The sequence below is a fragment of the Ranitomeya imitator genome, chromosome 10 (assembly GCF_032444005.1).
Source record: "Ranitomeya imitator isolate aRanImi1 chromosome 10, aRanImi1.pri, whole genome shotgun sequence".
NCBI classification, from domain to species: domain Eukaryota; kingdom Metazoa; phylum Chordata; class Amphibia; order Anura; family Dendrobatidae; genus Ranitomeya; species Ranitomeya imitator.
This window is the reverse complement of record NC_091291.1, coordinates 119,527,854-119,549,124: the sequence shown is the minus strand read 5'-3', so window position 1 is coordinate 119,549,124 and position 21,271 is coordinate 119,527,854. Positions and strand designations below refer to the sequence as shown.

Here is a 21,271-nt window from a genome sequence, read left to right as displayed (position 1 = left end):
CCGGACCCCGGGGTCACCTACACAGTGTGTCATTACATACCCCTAAGTGCGATCTAATGTTCTCTGTTATCAGCCATCACATACAGTAAATTCTGCATTTAAAGGGATCTACATGGCCTCCTCCTGAGTGGAGCAACAGTTCGTATGCTCAACCTCCGCTCTATTCATTGTGTACGGGACTGCGGGAACCTGAGCGCTGCACTACAAGTCCCATAGACAGTGGATGGATCGGAGGTCAAGCATGCCTATCTATGAGGATGATCAGCAACGTATCCCCTATACTATTGATCAGACATAACCCTTAGTGTATGTTCACACTACGTCTTTTTTTTCAACGTTTTTCTTTGTGTATAAAACGGCGGTAAAAGTCCTGACAAATTGCTAAAAAGAATGGACCTTTTAATTTTTTTTTGTTAAACACTTGGTCATATGTTCAGGATTTTGAGCATCTTTTAAACTCTTGTGCATTGAAAAGACACCAAGTAGTTAAAAAGAAGTAACTTGTTTTATTAGTTTATTAACCCTCCATGTGCTTCACAGGAAATAAAGCAACGTGGAAGGAAAAAATGAACATTTAACTTTTTCCACACACATTTTACTTAAATTTTTTTTTATTTTCACAAGGTAAAATGAGAAAACAGACCCCCCAAATTGGTTGTGCAATTTCTCCTAAGTACACAGATAACCGTTATGTGGGGGAAAACTACTGTTTGGGCGCACGGCAGAGCTCGGAAGGGAAGGAGCGGCGTTTGACTTTATGAACGCAAAATTGGCTGGAGTTATTAGCGGACACCTTGTCCCGATTGCAGAGCCCCTGATGTGCCTAAACAATGGTAACCTCTCACAAATGACTCCATTTTGGAAAGTAGACCCCTCAAAGAATGTATCTAGATGTGTGCTGAGCACCTTGAACCTCAAGGTGCTTCACAGAAGTCTATAACGTTGAGCCGTGAAAATAAAATTAAATTTTTCCCATAAAAATGTTTTTAGCCCTGTTTTCTTTTTTTTCACAAGGGTAACAGGAGAAAATGGACCACAAAAATTGATGTGCAATTTCACTTGACTATGCTAGTACTACATATGTGGGAGTAAACTACTGTTTGGGTTGTTAAGTCCTTCTCAGTCCCTGGCTTACTAGAGGTAGGGATCCTGAGTAAATGACACGCAAACAAGGTATTGTGTGATCATATACAGGGGAAGCCCAGAAGCACATCTCTCTCTCTGGGCTTTGCCCTCCCTTTATATAGAAAGAATTATTCTTTTACAGACATGCGCACAAGCGCTCATATTTCACTATCTCTTACATAAACAATCTATACCAGTCTTTATCAGTAGAAAGTTACATCATCTGGAAGGTGAATGAAAGGCTGCTATTGAAAGAAGGAATGCACACATGATTACTTCCATAAAAGGAAATGTCAAGTCAGCAGAAATGTATCTTGTTGTAAGCGAGATTTCTCAGGAAGAAGATAAGATGGATTCCTTTAGTTCAGTCTGATCTCCACAATTCCCCCCTTTGACATTTTCTTTTATTTATTTTATTACCACAGGGCCAAAGACAAAGCCTTTATTTGGTATTACACATGTACATGCTTGTATTCAATAAGAGAATCAAATCTAGTATTAATTCTTCCGTTTAACTCTCGCAACCTTTTCTTTGTTTTGCAATAAGTACAGATATTACAAAGGGATAGCAAAATAAGCGCAATAATCAGTATTAGCAAAGGATAACATAAGAGAAGAAGGAAAAAAAAACTTTATACTCTTGCATCTATTACACAAAGTTTATCTGTGCATACTGAGATACTCTTGAGCACAATCTGGAACAGTACGTATATGACTACAATAATCATAACTATATGTATTATGCTCTGCATAATCCCAGCAACCCACCCACCGATTCCTCTGAACCAGTTGGCTGGGTTAAGAAAAGAAAAGGTATCTGACCACCAGCTATCCTTATTCTGGTCATTGTCTTTGTCATACTGATCTCTGAGTCGTTGTACGTCCTTTAATTTAAATATCATACTCATAGTACTATTCGGGTCTATATAATGACAGCAGGTGGGTCCGATGATTTGACACATACCCCCTTGTGAGGCAGTTAGGTAATCCAATACCAGGGTATGTTGGTTAGTGACTATTATAAGCTGATTCTGTACAGCTATACTAGTGTTTAGTATATCCAATATATCCCAGATCTGATCATCTAGATAATCCGTGGCTCTAACTAATTTATCCCACATCTGTGTTAACATAGGATAAATAAAAATGGTACTAGCAATTTTGTTAGGAATTCCCATTTGTACTATATGCGGCCTCCCCGAGGGACGTGGTGAGTTATCTGCAGCTCTTTTATACAGTGTGTGCTTGGGCACGGCTTGCATATTCACTTGTTTATTTGAAATTATGAATGTAGCCGGGGTTAGGCGTCCTAATGTACAAGTACCCTTTATACCTACGGGAAGCCATTTATATGCTCCTTCTCCGCATATCCAAAATGTACCTTCAGGCAGATCCCATAGAGCTGAGTGCTGCAATACCAATCTGTGAGCCAAGTCCACAAATCTAGATACATTCTGAAGCATACACCAAGAGGGTTTTTGTCCCAAGGGGCTACAGTACCCGGCTGCGGGATTCCCACATACAGGCATTCCTTTGATATACTCATCGGATTTATTACAAACCAGGTTCCCCAGCTTACTTGTACAACTGTTTGCATCACCTTGGGGGAACAATTTAGAATGTTTCCATTTTCTATTATGTATGTATCTTTCCAATACTACAGGTTTGAAAGCATCAGAGGGGGGGGACGGTTGTACTGAAACTAAGCTGTAGATTTTCTGTGGGGACCTGTCCTAAATTAGTTAATCCAGTCTTATTTCTAGGTACCCATTTTCCTCCCCTAAATGCTAAATATTGTAGATGTGTGTTACTCCCTGAGAGATTACCCTGCCACCAAGGAAATTCTACCCATCCCACAATTGGTATGGCGATTGTAGTATTCCACAGCCTAGTATTACCAGTTTGGTTGTTGGCCAGGTTGTCTGAACAATTAGGCCAAGCGAATATTTCTTCTGCTAATACGGGAACTGCTAGAAAAGGTATACTTGTGGCTGATACCGGCGAATGGGTACAGATCCAACAATCTGTCAGGGTTTGTGTATTGTTTAACAAGTCGTGCACTAATTTTCTATGATGTTGTACGAATCTATTGTTCAAAGGGGCTAGAGAATTCAGTCTATCCCACGCCTCCGTTGAGGTTATCATTATTAACATCAATATCATGAGTTTATACTGCTTTTCTTGCAATGGCTTGCATGTATCCATGATGCCTTTCCTTCAAGCTTGACTGATGTAGGTGTTGTCAACAGGACTTGGAAGGGTCCGTCAAACCTTGGTTCTAGAGCCTTTCTGGTGTGTCTTTTTACATAGACTTGATCACCTGGTTCCAACTTGTGACTTTCTTCTGTGTTGTCAGGATCTGGAAGGGAAGCAAAAACTTGTGCATGCACCTTAGTTAATTGTTTCTGAAGATTTTGCACATAAGAAGTCAATGACTCAATATTTAACACAAGTTGCTGTGGAAAATAACATCCTAAATTGGCAGTCCTGCCAAACAAAATTTCATATGGAGACAGTTTAGTCTTACCCCTTGGGGTATTGCGTATTGAGTAAAGGGCCAGTGGAAGGCATTCTGTCCAAGGCTTTCCTGTTTCAGCCATGGCTTTCTGTATTTTTAATTTTAAAGTTCCATTCATGCGTTCTACCTTACCAGAACTTTGAGGATGATACGGAGTGTGTAACTGACTTTCAACACCCAACATTTTCAGTACATTTTGAAATATTTCTCCAGTGAAATGAGTACCCCTATCTGACTCGATCACTTCAGGGAGACCGTAACGGGGTATCAGTTCGGCAACTAGCTTTACAGCAGTGTTTTTAGCTGAAGCCTTCCGAACTGGATAGGCCTCTGGCCACCCCGAGAACATGTCCACACATACCAACACATACTCATACCCATTACTTTTTGGCAGCTGGATAAAGTCTATTTGTAATCGCTGAAACGGGTAGAGAGGTCGGACGTGGTGCTTCATAGGGGTCTTTGCTGTCTGTCCGGGATTATGTGTCAGGCATATAGCGCATGCAGCACAATAGTCTCTTGCATAGTTGCCAAAACCTGGAGCCAACCAGACTTGCTTTGCCAGTAGTGTCATTGCATTTGCAGACACATGAGTAGGGTGGTGCAGTCCACCAACTACAATCGGATACCAGGCTCTAGGTAGACATATTAGTCCATCTTTCTTCCAAATTCCCGCTTGTTCTTCTGCCCCTTCCTTTTTCCACCTGTCCCTCTCCTCTTCTCCTGCATCTTCCTGTGCTTGTCTCAGTCTATCTTCAGTATTTTCTGTGAGGTTTACAGTATGGACCTGTTGTAAGGGTTTGACAGCTGCTGCTTTGGCTGCTTTATCAGCCCTATCATTTCCCCTAGATTCCCTAGTGTCGAGTCTCACATGTGCAGCTACCTTGATTACTGCTACTTCTTTTGTTTCTTGTGCAGCCTCTAAGATCTGTTTGATCAGAGAAGCATGTTTTACAGGTTGTCCTGACGCTGTCATGTAACCTCTAGCTCTCCAGATTACTCCAAAATCAAACACAATACCATGTGCATACCTAGAATCAGTGTATATATTAGCTGTCTGGTTCTCAGCTATTTTAAGAGCTTCAATCAATGCTGTTAGTTCTGCTTCTTGTGCAGACTGTTTCGGTGGAAGTGGTTCTGCTTTGAGAGTTTCAGATTCTGACACAACTGCATACCCTGTATGGAAGTTACCTGTGTCATCTGCAAACCTACTACCATCTATAAACAGCTCTAAATCTGGATTTTGAAGTGGTGTTTCGGATACATTGGGTAAGCCTACCGTTTCTTGTAAAATGAGCTCTGTACAATCGTGTGTCTGTAGGGAAAAAATTTGCGTGTGGATCAGTGTCCTTATTCCCCCCTTCAGACTCGAGAGGTAGCAGTGTAGCTATATTGAGAGTCTGAAGCCTAGCAAATGTGATAGTAGAGGGGAGCAACAAAGAACACTGAAGCCGCAAATGTCTGGCCATGGAGATGTGTTTTGGTTGTACCTGGTTTAATATCCCATAAACATCATGTGTAGTTTGAACTGTGAGTGGATGCTCTAGGACAATTTCTGATGCTTTGTCCAACAATAGTGAGACAGCAACAACTACACGTACACAGGTTGGCGCTGCTCTAGCTACGGGATCTAACCTTGCTGAAAGATATGCAATTGGTCTTTGTTTCCCTGCATGCTTCTAGGTAAGAACTCCTGTAGCATGGGAATCAACTTCTGCAGCCATAAGCTGAAATGGTTTGGTGTAGTCTGGTAGCCCTAACGCTGGAGCTGAAACAAGGGCATCTTTTAATTGTTGGAACGAAATCTGACCTTCTTTTGTCAACAAATAAGGTTCACTTTTTACACAGTCATACAGTGGTTGCATTAGTTGACTGGTATGTATAATCCATTGTCTACAATGAGACACTATTCCTAAAAATGCTCGTAGCTGTTTATGATTTCTAGGCTCATTCATCTGTCTTATTGCTTCAGTTCTTTGAGGTGTAAGATGCTTTTTACCTTGAGAAATGCAATGACCTAGAAAGACCACTTTGGTCTGACAAACTTGTAGCTTTTGTCTATTCACTTTACACCCTTCTTTTTCTAAAAAAACATAGTAAACTCACAGTGGACCTTTCTGCAGTTTCTAGATCTGGGCAGCAAAGTAGTAGGTCATCCACATACTGCAAAATTACTACCTGTGGTTCGGGTTCAAACCTCTGAAGGACTGTTTGTAGGGCATTTGAATAAAGAGTAGGGGAGTGTATCATTCCCTGTGGAAGGCGTGTCCACGCCAACTGTTTGCCCTTAAATGTAAATGCAAACAAATGCCAACTGTCTTGGTGTAAAGGAACCGAGAAAAATGCATTTGAAAGATCTATTACAGTAAATACTTGAGAACTGGCTGGTATCTGTGATAGTAACGTATGAGGATTGGGTACAACTGGGGTGATTGGATCTAGAACTTTGTTTATTTCTCTTAAATCATGTACCATACGATATTTGGGCATAGAACTCTTATCAAGAGTTCTCTTTTTGACTGGATACAGAGGAGTGTTAGCAGGTGATTGTATCTCTACCAAAACTCCTTTCTCTTTATATCCCTCTATCTGTTTTGTAATCGCTAGTTCCTGCTGGGCACTCACAGGGTATTGTCTGAGCTGTGGGAGAACAGTTCCTGGTTGCACAGATAGTTTTACAGGAGAGATATGCAATAGTCCCACATCGGTGTCACCCTGTGCCCACAGTGTTTCTGGGACCATTGAGAGGTCTAGATCTGTGGTGTACTCTTTTTCTTCAGCATAATCCTCAAAAGCCTGAATTCTGACATATTGTTCTAATGTTTCTGCATCATCAGGGATAGTCAGTATAACTGTGCCATCTTCCCTAAAATTGATGTTAGCTTCTAATTTCTTTAGGACATCAGTTCCTAACAAACATGTTGGGGCACCTCTGGCATACAAAAATCTGGATGCAAAACATTTAGGTCCTAATGAGACCTCTAGGGGCACAGTGTATGGTAGTGTTCGAATTACCCCATCATAACCCTCAGCAAAAGTTGTTTGTTCTGAAATATCTTCCGGATTCGGAAGAAAATCTTGATTCAAAATTGAGGAAGTTGCACCTGTATCTATCAAAAATGGAATCTCTCTCCCCCCCACATTCACCTGTATCATAGGTCTTCTAGCTGGTAGGGAAGTTTGTAACACATCGAGTCAATCTGAATCTGGTATGGGACCATCTATGATGGTAGATTTCTGCTGGTTGTCCGTTTGGGGAGGGTTATTTCTGGGAACAAATTTGCCTGACTTTATATCTGCCAACTTCTTCCTGCACTCTCTTTGGAAATGACCTGGCTTTTTACAGTAGTGGCAAGGAAAGTTGTGTCTCACTCTTCCTCCTGTATTAGCTTGTGCTATTCTAACAGGCTTACGATTCTCTCTCATATCCATGACTATTCCTAAACATCGTTGTTTCACAATATTTGGTTGTTCAATTGTTCTCCAATCTGGAGTAGAGGATTTAAATTTTTCTCTGATTTTCGGATCTAGCCCCTCTATTAATTGTTTTGTAAAAAGTCTCCTTACTGAAGCATCAGTCAAATCCAATCCTTCATCCCTAAAGCTATTTTCTAATTCTTGACTATATTCTTCAATACTTTGCCCAAATTTCTGCATAATCACACCCGTAGATCCCCTTTCCCTCTGTTTTTCTCTCATGAAAATTATTAATGCCTCTGTGAACTGGGTACCTGATGCTTCTGTCTGTAAGGCACCCCCTTCTGCCACTGGTCTATTGGGCTGTAGGTGTGTCAATAATTCCTGAAAAAGTCCGGGGGACATTTTCATTCTACATAATTCTTCCCCGTCCGCCCAGACCCCAGCATGAGTCTGCATGATTTGTTGTATGTATTGTGCAAATCGGATGGGATATTGAGTGGGATCAGGCGCATTATGCAGGAGGGACATACCTTCAGCAGGGGACCAAGGAAAATACTGTCGGGTCTGGTGATATCTAGTTCCCATTACCCCGTCAGCACCAGGTTCCCTAAAGGGTCTTGGTACTACCCTAACAGGGGCAAGTACAGCGCCATGTCTAGGTGTACCACAGACTAGGCAATCATTTCTCCAATCTGGATTTTGTTGTCCACAGTGTGAACATACCCATCCTCCTACCCCACCAAGATTGGGATACAAGGCTGGAAATTGTTTTCCTCCTTCTGCTCCTCCAGATGGTACAAATGATTGGGCTTTTGGATCTAGGTAAGGTGGTGGGATTATGTCACAACTTTTTCCCTTCCCCATAATCCATTTGGAAGTGTCTGGATCATACTTCCAATTCTCCTCTTTAGCTGTTTTTGAGACCTCTATCATACAGTGTATGATTTCTTCCCACCCATTGTCTTTGATAATTCCACCTCGTTCTTTACTCAGTCTTTCCCATTCAGTGCTAAACATAAGTGCTTCTGAAATTCCCAATTTTTCTCTTACCCTTCTAATCTGACTTCTGACTGTCTTCCCACATCTTTCCTGTATGATATCTGCTGCTTCCACTTGTCCTAAGACGGTTTTTGTCTGTTTATTTCCCATTTTTCTTTTTTTTTTTTTCAATATTAGCTATTTCTACCCCAGGTGACGTTTGGACAATCACTTATCCTAGGTGATGTCTCGTTGCCTTCTCTCCTAGGGAGCTAAAATATTGAAGGGCTGATCTGCTCCATTCTTTCTAATGTGCAGAATGTACTTAAGTGCTATTATGCACGCAAACAGACCCAGCAACACCATACAGATCACAAAACTTTCTGTGTCAGTTAGCATACTTGTCCCAGGCTCATGGACCCGCGTCCTGGGCTCATTCTATCAAACCTTATCCAGAAATGAAGGAGGTTAAGCACTTAAATGAGAGTCAAGCATGGGCGGAGGTCTCCCCGAAAGGACGCAACCACATGACCCAGTTAGGCTGACTTCCGTGTATAAGGCTTATACCCCAACTATTTCGGCTTATTTTTCTACGCACTTTTGCTCTTCTTTCACAACATACCACAACCTTCACACTGTTCACACACTGCCAGGGACAGGACTCATAAATCTATACAATATAGTAACCCGAGTTTTATAGGTATCTACTCACTACTAGACTAACCCAGCGTGACACGGCTCATAGAGATCTTTCGGATAATACAAGGCAGATAAAAGAGAACTAATAATGTCTCTTACCTGGCCAGGTTTTTCAGTTCATTTGCCGTCCATTATCCCAGATCTCCATTGTCCGTATCCGCAGGTGAATCTCGAGCAAATACTCTCATCTCGGGTCCCTGTTCGGTGCGCCAAAGAAATGTTAAGTCCTTCTCAGTCCCTGGCTTACTAGAGGTAGGGATCCTGAGTAAATGACACGCAAACAAGGTATTGTGTGATCATATACAGGGGAAGCCCAGGAGCACATCTCTCTCTCTGGGCTTTGCCCTCCCTTTATATAGAAAAGAATTATTCTTTTACAGACATGCGCACAAGCGCTCATATTTCACTATCTCTTACATAAACAATCTATACCAGTCTTTATCAGTAGAAAGTTACATCATCTGGAAGGTGAATGAAAGGCTGCTATTGAAAGAAGGAATGCACACATGATTACTTCCATAAAAGGAAATGTCAAGTCAGCAGAAATGTATCTTGTTGTAAGCGAGATTTCTCAGGAAGAAGACAAGACGGATTCCTTTAGTTCAGTCTGATCTCCACAGGGTGCATGGCAGAGCTCGGAAGGGAAGAAGTGATGGTTTGGAACGCAGACTTGGATGGAATGGTCTGTGGGCATCATGTCTTGTTTGTGTCCTTCCGGATTCCCCTCTTGGCGCATTCTCTGCCCACGTTTTTTTGAATCTTCGTTGTTTGGAGCACGGTTATTTATGTTTTTGTATTTTCAGATCCACAAATTGGATAAAGCCGTAGCCGCTGCGCACACTTTTTTCATAGGGAACCCCGACCACATGGAGATGCGTCAGAATCTGGAGTATTACAAGATGATGGCGGGGGTGTCCGATTCTGACTTCCGAGATCTGGAAGCCAAGCCCCACATGGTGAGTGTTGGGGGGTCGCACATCTGGAACGTGGGGGTGGGATTACCGATGTTTGCACCTCACTGAGCTCCATGTTTGTTCTGTCGCATTGTTCCCCTGCTGCCTACCACATACAAATAGTCTTCCTGCGTAATATGTCCGATCTCTGAGGACTCGGTCTACAGAAATGCCACCGACGTCAGAATGTATAGTGACCCTCCAATGTGGTATTAAAGGGGTGTCCAGTTTTTTGCTAAAAGTCTGTAGTCGCTCTATGTGACTGCAGATTTCTGAATCCTCACCGCACGCTGGCAGGTTCTATGGCAATATATTATTATTATTATTATTATTATTATTTTTCTTTCTTCTTTTTCAATTTATTTTGAGGAGGGGGTGATTTGAACTTTTATACCCTTTTTTTTTTTAAACTTTGTTTTTTTTACTTGCTTCAATTATCTCTATCGGAGATTATAAACTGCGATCATCCGATCGCTTGTGCTACATAGAGGAAGGCTTCAGCCCTGCTCTATGTAGCAGAAATGCTCGCTTGTTATGAGTGACCAGACCACAGACCTCTATCGACTGGTTTCCCACTAAATCCATCAGCATGTGCTATGGCGCTGATGCCAAGTAGGTGATGGACGCAGACCCCAGTGCAAAAAAAAGGGTCCTGTCTTACACCCCTAAGAATTGAGAGGTGGCCAGGCGTGCACCACACTATAGCCAAGGTCATGGTCTTGCACAGCCACCATCATTTCCCAGGTTTATGATTCTAGACATTAATGTGGGCCCTGCATTAATCCTGTCGTCTGAGCGGAGTACCAAATCCAACCTGTGGACATTGGTGGCGCTGTTGCCACAAGTAGGCAGCCATGTTTGTCTTCACCAGTCCAACTTCCTTACACTTTATAATTTTGCTGCTTTCCTTAATCTTCTTTCTTTGCAGCATCAGTTTCGTCTTGGGGTGAGATATTACACGGACGAGGAGTCTGCAACGGCCATTACCTATTTTGAAAAAGCCTTGGAGGAATATTTAGTCGCGGATGTCGAATGCCGCAGCCTTTGTGACGGCCCGTACGATTACGATGGCTACAACTTCCTAGATTACAGTGCCGATTTATTCCAAAGTATTACAGGTGAGTGGGGGAGAAAACGCAAAGGGTTAACCAATGCATCGTCATGCCCACTCCTAATGGTGGCCCGCGCCCCCACGCTCGGGGATGAGTGGCCCGTGCCCCACGCTCAGAAATGAGTGGCCCGCGCCCCCACACTCGGATGGCTGGCCCCCACGCACAGGGATGTGTGGCCCGCTCCCCCACGCTCTGGAATGGCTGGCCCGCGCCCCCACGCTCGGGAATGGCTGGCCCGCGCCCCCACGCTCGGGGATGTGTGGCCCGCGCCCCCACGCTCGGGGATGTGTGGCCCGCGCCCCCACGCTCGGGGATGTGTGGCCCGCGCCCCCACGCTCGGGGATGTGTGGCCCGCTCCCCCACGCTCGGGGATGTGTGGCCCGCTCCCCCACGCTCGGGGATGTGTGGCCCGCTCCCCCACGCTCGGGAATGGCTGGCCCGCGCCCCCACGCTCGGGGATGTGTGGCCCGCGCCCCCACGCTCGGGGATGTGTGGCCCGCGCCCCCACGCTCGGGGATGTGTGGCCCGCGCCCCCACGCTCGGGGATGTGTGGCCCGCGCCCCCACGCTCGGGGATGTGTGGCCCGCGCCCCCACGCTCGGGGATGTGTGGCCCGCGCCCCCACGCTCGGGGATGTGTGGCCCGCGCCCCCACGCTCGGGGATGTGTGGCCCGCGCCCCCACGCTCGGGGATGTGTGGCCCGCGCCCCCACGCTCGGGGATGTGTGGCCCGCGCCCCCACGCTCGGGGATGTGTGGCCCGCGCCCCCACGCTCGGGGATGTGTGGCCCGCGCCCCCACGCTCGGGGATGTGTGGCCCGCGCCCCCACGCTCGGGGATGTGTGGCCCGCGCCCCCACGCTCGGGGATGTGTGGCCCGCGCCCCCACGCTCGGGGATGTGTGGCCCGCGCCCCCACGCTCGGGGATGTGTGGCCCGCGCCCCCACGCTCGGGGATGTGTGGCCCGCGCCCCCACGCTCGGGGATGTGTGGCCCGCGCCCCCACGCTCGGGGATGTGTGGCCCGCGCCCCCACGCTCGGGGATGTGTGGCCCGCGCCCCCACGCTCGGGGATGTGTGGCCCGCGCCCCCACGCTCGGGGATGTGTGGCCCGCGCCCCCACGCTCGGGGATGTGTGGCCCGCGCCCCCACGCTCGGGGATGTGTGGCCCGCGCCCCCACGCTCGGGGATGTGTGGCCCGCGCCCCCACGCTCGGGGATGTGTGGCCCGCGCCCCCACGCTCGGGGATGTGTGGCCCGCGCCCCCACGCTCGGGGATGTGTGGCCCGCGCCCCCACGCTCGGGGATGTGTGGCCCGCGCCCCCACGCTCGGGGATGTGTGGCCCGCGCCCCCACGCTCGGGGATGGCTGGCCGGCTCGCGCCCCCACGCTCGGGGATGTGTGGCCCATGCCCCCGCGCTCGGGGATGGGCGGCCCTCGCCCCCGCGCTCGGGGTTGGGCGGCCCACGCCCCCGCGCGCAGGAATGGGGGGCATAGCCCAGTTGGGTTGGCGGTGCGGGTTTCTTCCGCTAATTTCTATCCATTTGTTGTGCTGCTAGAGTAAAATTAAAATGTGATAATGACGCCACTTGGTATCACCTTGTGCTTTCCCAGACCATTACGTGCAGGTGATGAGCTGCCGGCAGGGATGTGTCTCCGAACTGGCCACACAGCCGGGCAAGGACAAGCCCACAGATGATTTCCTCGCTTCACACTTCAATTACCTGCAGTTTGCCTATTACAACAGTAAGTCACAATACAAGTCTCATCGCTGCCACATTTACAGCGCACCTGTCACTAGATGTGACTGTACAATCTTAGCCCTGATGATGCTGGTGTACTTTCTTTATAAAACGGTGTCAGAATGACTTTATATACCTTTCCCCATTTGATAGTAAAATGTGCTCTAGTTGGACTCCTAAAATGCTTGTTTTAATATCAGGACTATACATCTGTCCTTATCAGGTCTAACAGATTAATAAATGCTGGAAAATCTGATGACTGATCAACTTAAAGGGAATATGTCAGCAGTTTTTTGCTATGTAATCGGAGAGCAGCATGATGTACAAGCTAAGACCCTGATTCCAGCTATGTGTCACTTACTGGGCTGTGTGTTGCGATTTCAATAAAATCACTGTTTTATCAGCAGGAGATTATCACTTCAAGATTAGGTTTCTCGTGCCTCCTTGTCCTGCTGTTCTGTGTAATCCTGCCCCCACCACTGATTGGCAGCTGTCAGTCTACAGTGCACAGAGAGCTCAGCATTTCAAGCTCTGCCAGATCTGCAGCAGAAAAAAAGCTGTGATTGTATCAAAATGACAACCAGCAGCCCAATAAGTGATACATCGGCAGAATCAGGGTCTCAGGCCCTAAATTGAGCTGCTCTTGGGTTACGTAACAAAAACCTGCTGACGGATTCCCATTAAAGTTAGTGACTGTTCAAAAACATCAGGGACTGCCGCGTTTATCTTAAACAGTCTTTAAGTTGCCTCTGTCCTAGAATTGCGCCATTTTTTACAGCTTATAGCAAATTGTTAACCCTTTACCATGACCTCTGTTTCCCAGCTGAGAACTATACACAAGCGATTCAATGTGCCAAAACCTACCTACTATTCCACCCAAATGATGAAGTCATGACCCAGAATTTAGCCTATTATTCCGCTGTCCTGGGGGAGGACGCCGCCGCTCTGATTCAGCCCAGGGAGGTGAGTGTGGAAGACGCTGACAACACCTTTATAAGCAAAATAGTTAGGTTTTACGTGCTTTACCACTAAAGGGGGTCGCACAATTTACACAATCCATTGATATATACCTTATTAGAATCTTCATGTATTGCCGGAATGGAGCATTTCCCAATTAGGAACCTCTGACAGCTGGAGGGCGCCAGTTTATTTTGCAGGACCCGGCCCATCCGCCACGTCACTAATCTGTGGCCATCGGACTGGAGCCCTGAGAACCGCCTCTTACCTCCCTGCATCCGCAGTGGGAGGACTTGGGTGTTCTGGTTACCAGTAAGCTCAATGTCAGGCAGCAGCCGCAAAAGCAAGCGAGATTTTAGAGTCTATAAAAAGCGCAAATGCCGTGATCCCAGCGTGTTACTACCCTTCTGTTAGTCACTTGTGAGGCCACATCTAGGATATGGGATCCAGTTTTGGGCAATTGCACCGGATGGAGGGCCTCTTCTATGCTGAGAGGTTGGAGAAGTTGGGCTCGTTTAGCTTAGAAAAAAGCAATGCAAAGGATTGGCGCGCGATTTATTACTTCCAAAGGACCAGAACTCATTCATTACTTGTGGAGGAAAGATGATTCCGGCTCCTAAATTGGAAAGGGTTCTTTACAGTTAGAGCGGTCAGACTGTGGAATGCCGACCACGAGAGGCGGTAATGGCAGATATATTGGCATTTATACAAGATCCTATATTGCTGACCTTTCCCAGCATAGCTCATCAGTATACAATTGGTGGACAGCCCCTTTAAGCCTCTTTTCTCTAGACAAAACCAAATAAGCATGTCCCTTTTAAATTTCCTTTGCCTTGGCTTGCTGCCCCCATATACAGCGCCGCGCACTTTCACGATCTTCCTCTTCCAGGACATCCAGGCTTACATTACAAGGAGCCTCCTGGAGAAGGAACTGCTCTATTTTGCCTACGACGTCTTCGGAATTCCCTTTGTGGACCCTGTAAGTCGTTTCATTCATTCTTATCATCCGAAAGGTTGACGATCGCCGTGTACACGACTGTCCGACCCCCGTGTCACCCATCGTGGTCACTGACGATACTAATATTATGTGTTCTCCTCCCAGGATACATGGACGCCGGAAAGTGTCATACCCAAAAGACTGAAAGAAAAGCAAAAGTAAGAGCTCGGGCCTCGTATAGACAGAATGTCAGCTCATCTAGTGTAGTAGTGGGACCAAAGAGACCACCATGGGACCCCTGGAGTTACAGGACCCCCTTTGTGTTGATTTGGTCCCCATTTTATTGATGGTGGTAAGCAGGATATAGAGTAAGTCCGTATTTATTCAGTCTAGCCTAAACCAAGATGTTTTTTTTTTTAGAGTGAAATGCGTCAAATTTATTAACCTATTCATGACCTTTATCATTTTAAATGTGCATCATGTAGGTGTATGGAGCGGGCTCGGGAGCTGAGCCTGCACAATACCAGGGCAGGTACCTGCGTACTAGAACACAGGCTTTATAGAAGGTTGTTACTTCTGCTGTATAGTGCAGTATTATACAAACGATCACAGGGTTTAAGTCCCCGATGGGGACTAAGTAATGATGTGAAAATTGAAAAAAATGTTTTTAAAAGGAGGAAAAAAAAATAGTTTGCGACCCCCCCTCAACTCACCTTTTTTTTATTTTTATTTTTTTTCCAATTCTGAAGCCAGAAGAGAAATGTGAAATAGTCTATGAAAATCTTTAATGCAAACGGGAGAAAAAACATCAACGCTCCAGAATAGCCGTTTTTCGGTCCCCCTGAAAAATGTAAAAAAAAAAAAAAATGATCAAAACGACATATATACCCCAAATTGATGTCAATAAAAATGGCAAACCGCCGCGCAAAAATAAACAAGCTCTCATACAGCACTCCCCGGCGGAAAAAAAAAAAATTACAGATTTCGGAAGATGGCAAGACCAAAAGAAAATTTTAGTTTGTTTAAAGAAAAAAGTATAGATTTTTTTTTTTTCTTTAAATGCCTAAAATAAAAAAAACTATTTTCAAGTTTGGTGTCGCCAGGTTCATACTAACCTCAGGAATTAATCTGCTAGGCAATTTCTACTTCACAATGACCACCGACATGACACAACCAATGGAATAATGATGAGGAATGTTTTATATATATATATAGATAGATAGAATTTTTTTTTTAACACTTCACCCAACTTAAAAATTTTATTTTCCAGTGTTTCGATATATTACATGGTAAAATGAATGGCGTCATTCAAAACTACGGCTCGTCCCACAATAAACAAGTGTCCATATGGCTGTTTACATTGAAAAATAAAAAGTTATGGTTCTAAGAGGTAGGGGATTAAAACAACAACAAAAAAAACCTAAAAAAATAAAAAATAAAAACCCTAAAAAAAACCTAAACCGTGAAGAGAAAAAAACAAAAAAATAACCCTAAAAAATGGAAAACAAAACTAAACAATGAACAAAAAAAAATGTCCTAGTTGTGAAAGTGTTAAAAGGCCCTTCCATGACCTGTTATTATGTGTTCCAGAGTGGAACGGGAAACTGCGGCCAGAATATCGGAGGAGATCGGGAACTTGATGAAGGAGATTGAGAATCTGGTGGAAGAAAAGACCAAAGAGACCTTCGATTTATCAAACCCCGTAAGGGAAGGTAGGAGACCCCTTATGACTCTGGTTGCCTCCGCAATGGAGCAAATAAATGGGCCACAGTGTTAGGATAGGGTCACATGTCCACATTGTCTGCTGTGGATCTGTGGCAAATGGGCACCAAAGGTCCCCAAGGTGTTACGCTCAGAGTTTAAGGATGTTAATGTGAATTTGCCTTGGATTTCACCTTGTTCATTGGAAATCTTGCAAAATCTACTATGAAAGTCTGCAGATTTAAAGGGTTTTACGGTTTTGGGATAGTTCAATAGCTGCAAATTCTGCACTTTCCTTACCCTCTTGTTATTGTCGACAGCACTGCAGCCCTCACTGAGCTCTGCCCGAGTACATAGCACCAGCCTCTCATAGCCACTGACCTCAGCTATTGGCACCGAAAGCAGCGGAGACTCGGCACTGGACTCGGGGAGTCAGGCAATGTGTTTTCCAAAACCTGAAAACTCCTTTAAATTGAATCTATCAGCAGCTTTTGTTATGTAATCTGAGAGCAGCATGATGTAGGGCTTGAGAGCCTGATTCTAGTGATGTGTCACTTACCAGGCTTTGTGAATACAATGAGTGTATCATCATCAGCAGGAGATGATGGCTGGAGGACAACTGGCCTTGTGCATCCCAGTCCACCCCCACCGCCACCACTGATGGGAAGCTTTAGGTCAATATACAGTGTACGCAGAAATCTGCCAATCAGTGGTGAGGGCGGGGTTATATAGAGCTCCGCATTCAGAGCTCTGCTAGATCTGTAGCAGGGAAAACTGATATCACAACTGTACCCAGTAAACTAAATGACACGTGCTGTAATCAGGGTCTCTGCCCCCACATCATGCTGCTGTCAGATTACAAAGCAAATCCTGCTGGCAGATTTCCTTTACAATCCGCAGCACAAGTCAATTTCCACGATAGATTTTTATCTGCGGCATTTGAACGTGCTTTGGTAAAATCTCATCCACTTTGCTGCTACTGCTGATTTGCAGATTTATGCGGACAGACAATCCACAGAATTTGTGCACATACTTGCAATACCCCTTTTCTCCTTCGCCTCATTGGGGGACACAGGACCATGGGTTATGCTGCTGCTGTCACTAGGAGGCTGACACTAAGCTGAGACAAAAAAAGGTCAGCTCCTCCCCTGCAGTATACACCCTCATGCTGGCATCCAGAGACCCAGTTCAAGCTTAGTGTCCGTAGGAGGCACACTGATTTTTAATCTCACTGATTTTTTACCTTCCTATTCCGGACGAAGGGGGCGACGGATTCTTTCAAGGTCCGATCTCCCCCGAACCAACAACAGGCGAGCACGGGAGTTTCACCTCTCCGTATCCTCTCCTGCGACATGGGAGCCACTGCCTGAGCTGACCTTTTTTGGGTGACGGTCCCTTTCCCGGGCGCCGATCTCCCCACGTTGTACAGACGAGCACTGGTGTTTTCCTCCAGTATCCTCTTCTGCAGCCAGGCCTTTTTATTGCCGGACATCTGCCCTGTCCACCAGGTTTTACCCTCAGCTGTACAGAGGCCCTATTCCCGTGGCGTCCGTGCAGCCCCCACTGCATCACCACTGTCTATGCGTGATTCAGGTGGTGGACGGTTCCTCTCCACCCCCCTGTCTGGGGCTGGTGGATGGAGGCTTCCCAACCCCTGCACCGTCCCTGCCATTCCAAGGCACTCCTCACCTCCTCGGGGCAAGTGTCTCATGGGGGGGGGGGGGTTGCCGGTTTTGCGGTCCGGAGGGCTCCTCCTAGGTAGCGGCACATCGCTTGGCTGGGCCCCTAATTTTCGGCACTTTGCGGCCGCGCGCCGGACCGAAGCCGCAAATTTAGTCCCCGGCTGCGGCCTAGCCACAGGACGCTGCCGATAGGCTCCGCCCATCCCTTCGCGTCATCGGCGGCGCCGCCCCCCGGTCCTGGCGCTTCTCGCAGCCTCCGAGATCTCTCTCCTGATCTCGGCGGCCATCTTGGTCCCTCACTGCACACCGCAGCTCCAGTCCTGCCGCAGCTTCTAGGCGACACAGCGCCCACGTGCAGCCATTATTATTCCACCTTTCGTCTTCTCAGGACAGCGGGACACAGGACCTGGGTAAGGAGACCTCGTCAGCCTCTCCTCTGCAGCGTCGCCCTCTGTTTCCCTACCTTATAGACCCTGTGGTCTATTTTTTTGCATTAGAATCATGTCCTAGTCAAGGTCTAAAAAATCCTCTAAGGTGCATACGACCTTTTTTTCTGCGTGTACCACCTGCCAGGCCCCACTTCCTCGGCCTCAAAGTTCTCCCCTCTGCTCTGCCTGCGATGCTCCACGTGCCCAGAAGCCCTCCACCGACTCCGGCGTACCTAGTCTTCCCCCCCCCCCGTGGGTCGCTTCACTTTCGCAGTCCGTGGATTTTTTAGCCAACGCCATCAAATTCATTCAAAATCCTCCCGGGGAACGGGGCAATCCGTTACAGGTCCTAAGAGATCCCTCCGTAACAGGGGAATCGTCGGCCAGCAGGGGCGGCTCTCTCCATAAAGAGGCACGGTCATCCAGAAAACGGATCCGCACTACCTCTCCTGAGCGCTCACCTCGCCACTCAGACTCTGGCAGCTCCACCTCTCGCTCACCCTCTTTGGGGGCTCGCAGCGTTCACGACTCTGAACATGAGTCCGAAGTATCATTGGACCCGGAGGCTCCGGAGTTCAGAGCTACGGTTGACTCCCTCATTGTAGCAGTCAATCACGCACTTAAGGTGGATGATGACTCTAACTCCGCTCCGGAACATGCTGTCTCTTTTACCAGAACCAAGCGTTCCCACAAGACTTTTGCCTCTCACCCAGATTTTCTGGATATAGTCAGGCGACACAGGGAGCGTTCAGATAAGTGTTTCACGGGTAAGAAGGACCTGGTATCGAAGTATCCCTTTTCAGCAGATCTCGTGAAAGACTGGACGGATCCCCCTATAGTAGATCCTCCGGTCTCGCGCCTGGCTTCTAAAACGCTTCTTTCCGTTCCGGATGGCGCTTCAATTAAGAGTCCCACTGAACGCCAGCTAGACTCTCTAGCTCGCTCAGTGTACGAAGCCTCAGACTCTTCCGTATCCCCCTCCTTCGCCGCGGCTTGGGTGGCCAAGGCAATGGTTTCCTGGGCGGATGCTCTAGCGAAATCCATTCATGAACAGGATCTCCCGTCTGAGATGGCGGACCTGGCTAAACGGATAGCCATGGCTAGTGATTACGTGATGTACGCATCCCTCGATGCAGCATCGGCGGCTTCTAACGCCATCTCTATCAGAAGGGCACTTTGGCTCAGAGAGTGGCGCGCAGATTCCTGCTCTAAAAAATCTCTGATCTCTCTCCTTTTTCAAAGCAGGCGCCTTTTCGGCGAAAAGCTTGACCAGCTTATTTCTGACGCCACAGGGGGAAAGAGCAAGTTCCTTCCCCAACAGAGGCCCAAGGTGGCCTTCCAGCGCCAGCCTTACTTTCGCTTTCGGCCCTTTCGTACCAGCCCAGCCTGGTCCAATCCTTCCGGTCTTTCCAGATCGGACCGATCCGCTCGCACAGACAGAGACGCTCGTCCCTCCTTCAGACCGAATCCTTCCTGGCGCGGAAAGCCGAGGCAGCCCAGAACCAGAGGTTCGAGACCCCCCCCAGATTCCCATCTCAATGACTCGGGAACGGCGCCAGTCGATACCACCAGAGTAGGCGGACGTCTACTCCTTTTTCAGCAAGCCTGGCTCTCCGTCATTCACGACGAATGGGTCAGGGATCTGGTATCGTCTGGCTACAAAATAGAGTTCTCCGCTTCTCCTCCAACTCGGTTTTTCCCCTCTCGTCTCCCCAGTTTGGGAGCTCAGTCTCGTGCCCTCCTTTGCGCCCTTCACTCCCTCCGCCAGAGCGGGGTCATTGTTCCGGTCCCGGAACACGAGAGGTTCAAAGGTTTCCACTCAAACCTCTTCGTCGTGCCAAAGAAGGACGGAAAAGTGCGCCCCATTTTGGATCTGAAGCTCCTGAACAAGTGCGTAAGAGTTCGGCACTTCAGGATGGAATTGCTCAGGTCGGTCATCTCTTCGATGGAAAGAGGGGAATTCTTGGCATCGATAGACATCAAGGATACCTATCTTCACATTCCGATATTCCCGCCTCATCAGAGGTTCCTCCGCTTTGCCGTTCTGGAGGACCATTTCCAGTTCACGGCCTTACCCTTCGGTCTTGCCATGGCGCCCAGGGTATTCACGAAGGTCATGGCGGCTGTCATGGCCATCCTTCATTCTCGAGGAGTCGTCGTGTTACCTTACTTAGACGATCTCCTCATAAAGGGCCCGTCTTTTCAGGCCTGCGAGTCAAGCGTCCACATTACCCTGGATTCTCTTTCGCGCCTGGGCTGGTTGATCAACTTGGACAAGTCCTCTCCCGTTCCTGCCCGTCGGATCTCCTTTCTGGGAATGATCCTGGACACTTCAAGGGGGCTGGTCTTGCTTCCTCGGTCCAAGGCCCAAGCGCTTCAGCAGGAAGCCCGAACACTCTGCCATCCTCGCCCGCGAACCATTCGGTTCGCCATGAAGATCCTGGGAAAGATGGTTGCAGCAATCGAAGCGGTTCCTTTCGCTCAACTCCATCTCCGCCCCTTGCAACAGGCTTTGCTGGACAACTGGGACAGGAGTCTCCCATCTCTCGACCGCCCTTGCCCCCTGTCCCCGCGGGTTAGACAATCACTCGTATGGTGGACCCTGGGCCCATCTCTTCTCCAGGGGAAGTCCTTCCTCCCGATCCGCTGGTTAGTGGTAACCACCGATGCCAGTCTTCTCGGCTGGGGGGCGGTGTTTCTTCACCACTCTGCCCAGGTCCGTTGGACAGTTCAGGAATCCAGACTCCCCATCAACATCCTGGAGATTCGTGCTATCAGACTTGCCCTGAGTCGCTTTCACGCCCTGCTCGCGGGTGACCCAATACGAGTCCAATCGGACAACGTCACGGCGGTGGCTTACATCAACCACCAGGGGGGTACCCGCAGCAGGGCGGCGATGCAGGAAGTTTCTCACATCCTTCGTTGGGCCGAAACCAACCATTCCACCATCTCTGCGGTGCACATTCCGGGAGTCGAGAACTGGGCGGCGGACTTCCTGAGCCGCCAGGGCCTTGCCTCAGGGGGAG

At 47.6% G+C, this 21,271-nt stretch overlaps 1 protein-coding gene across 1 annotated transcript in view; it reads left to right on the top strand.

Annotated features, from left to right (window-relative positions):
* The window catches only part of P3H1 (prolyl 3-hydroxylase 1), a 37,094-nt gene that overhangs the window by 2,413 nt on the left and 13,410 nt on the right, over nt 1-21,271 (top strand). Inside the window, exons 2-8 of the mRNA XM_069742104.1 lie at nt 9,544-9,696; nt 10,622-10,811; nt 12,413-12,544; nt 13,364-13,503; nt 14,387-14,476; nt 14,600-14,652; nt 16,025-16,146. Coding sequence (XP_069598205.1) covers nt 9,544-9,696; nt 10,622-10,811; nt 12,413-12,544; nt 13,364-13,503; nt 14,387-14,476; nt 14,600-14,652; nt 16,025-16,146 — 880 coding nt within the window. The remainder of the gene's footprint in view (nt 1-9,543; nt 9,697-10,621; nt 10,812-12,412; nt 12,545-13,363; nt 13,504-14,386; nt 14,477-14,599; nt 14,653-16,024; nt 16,147-21,271) is intronic.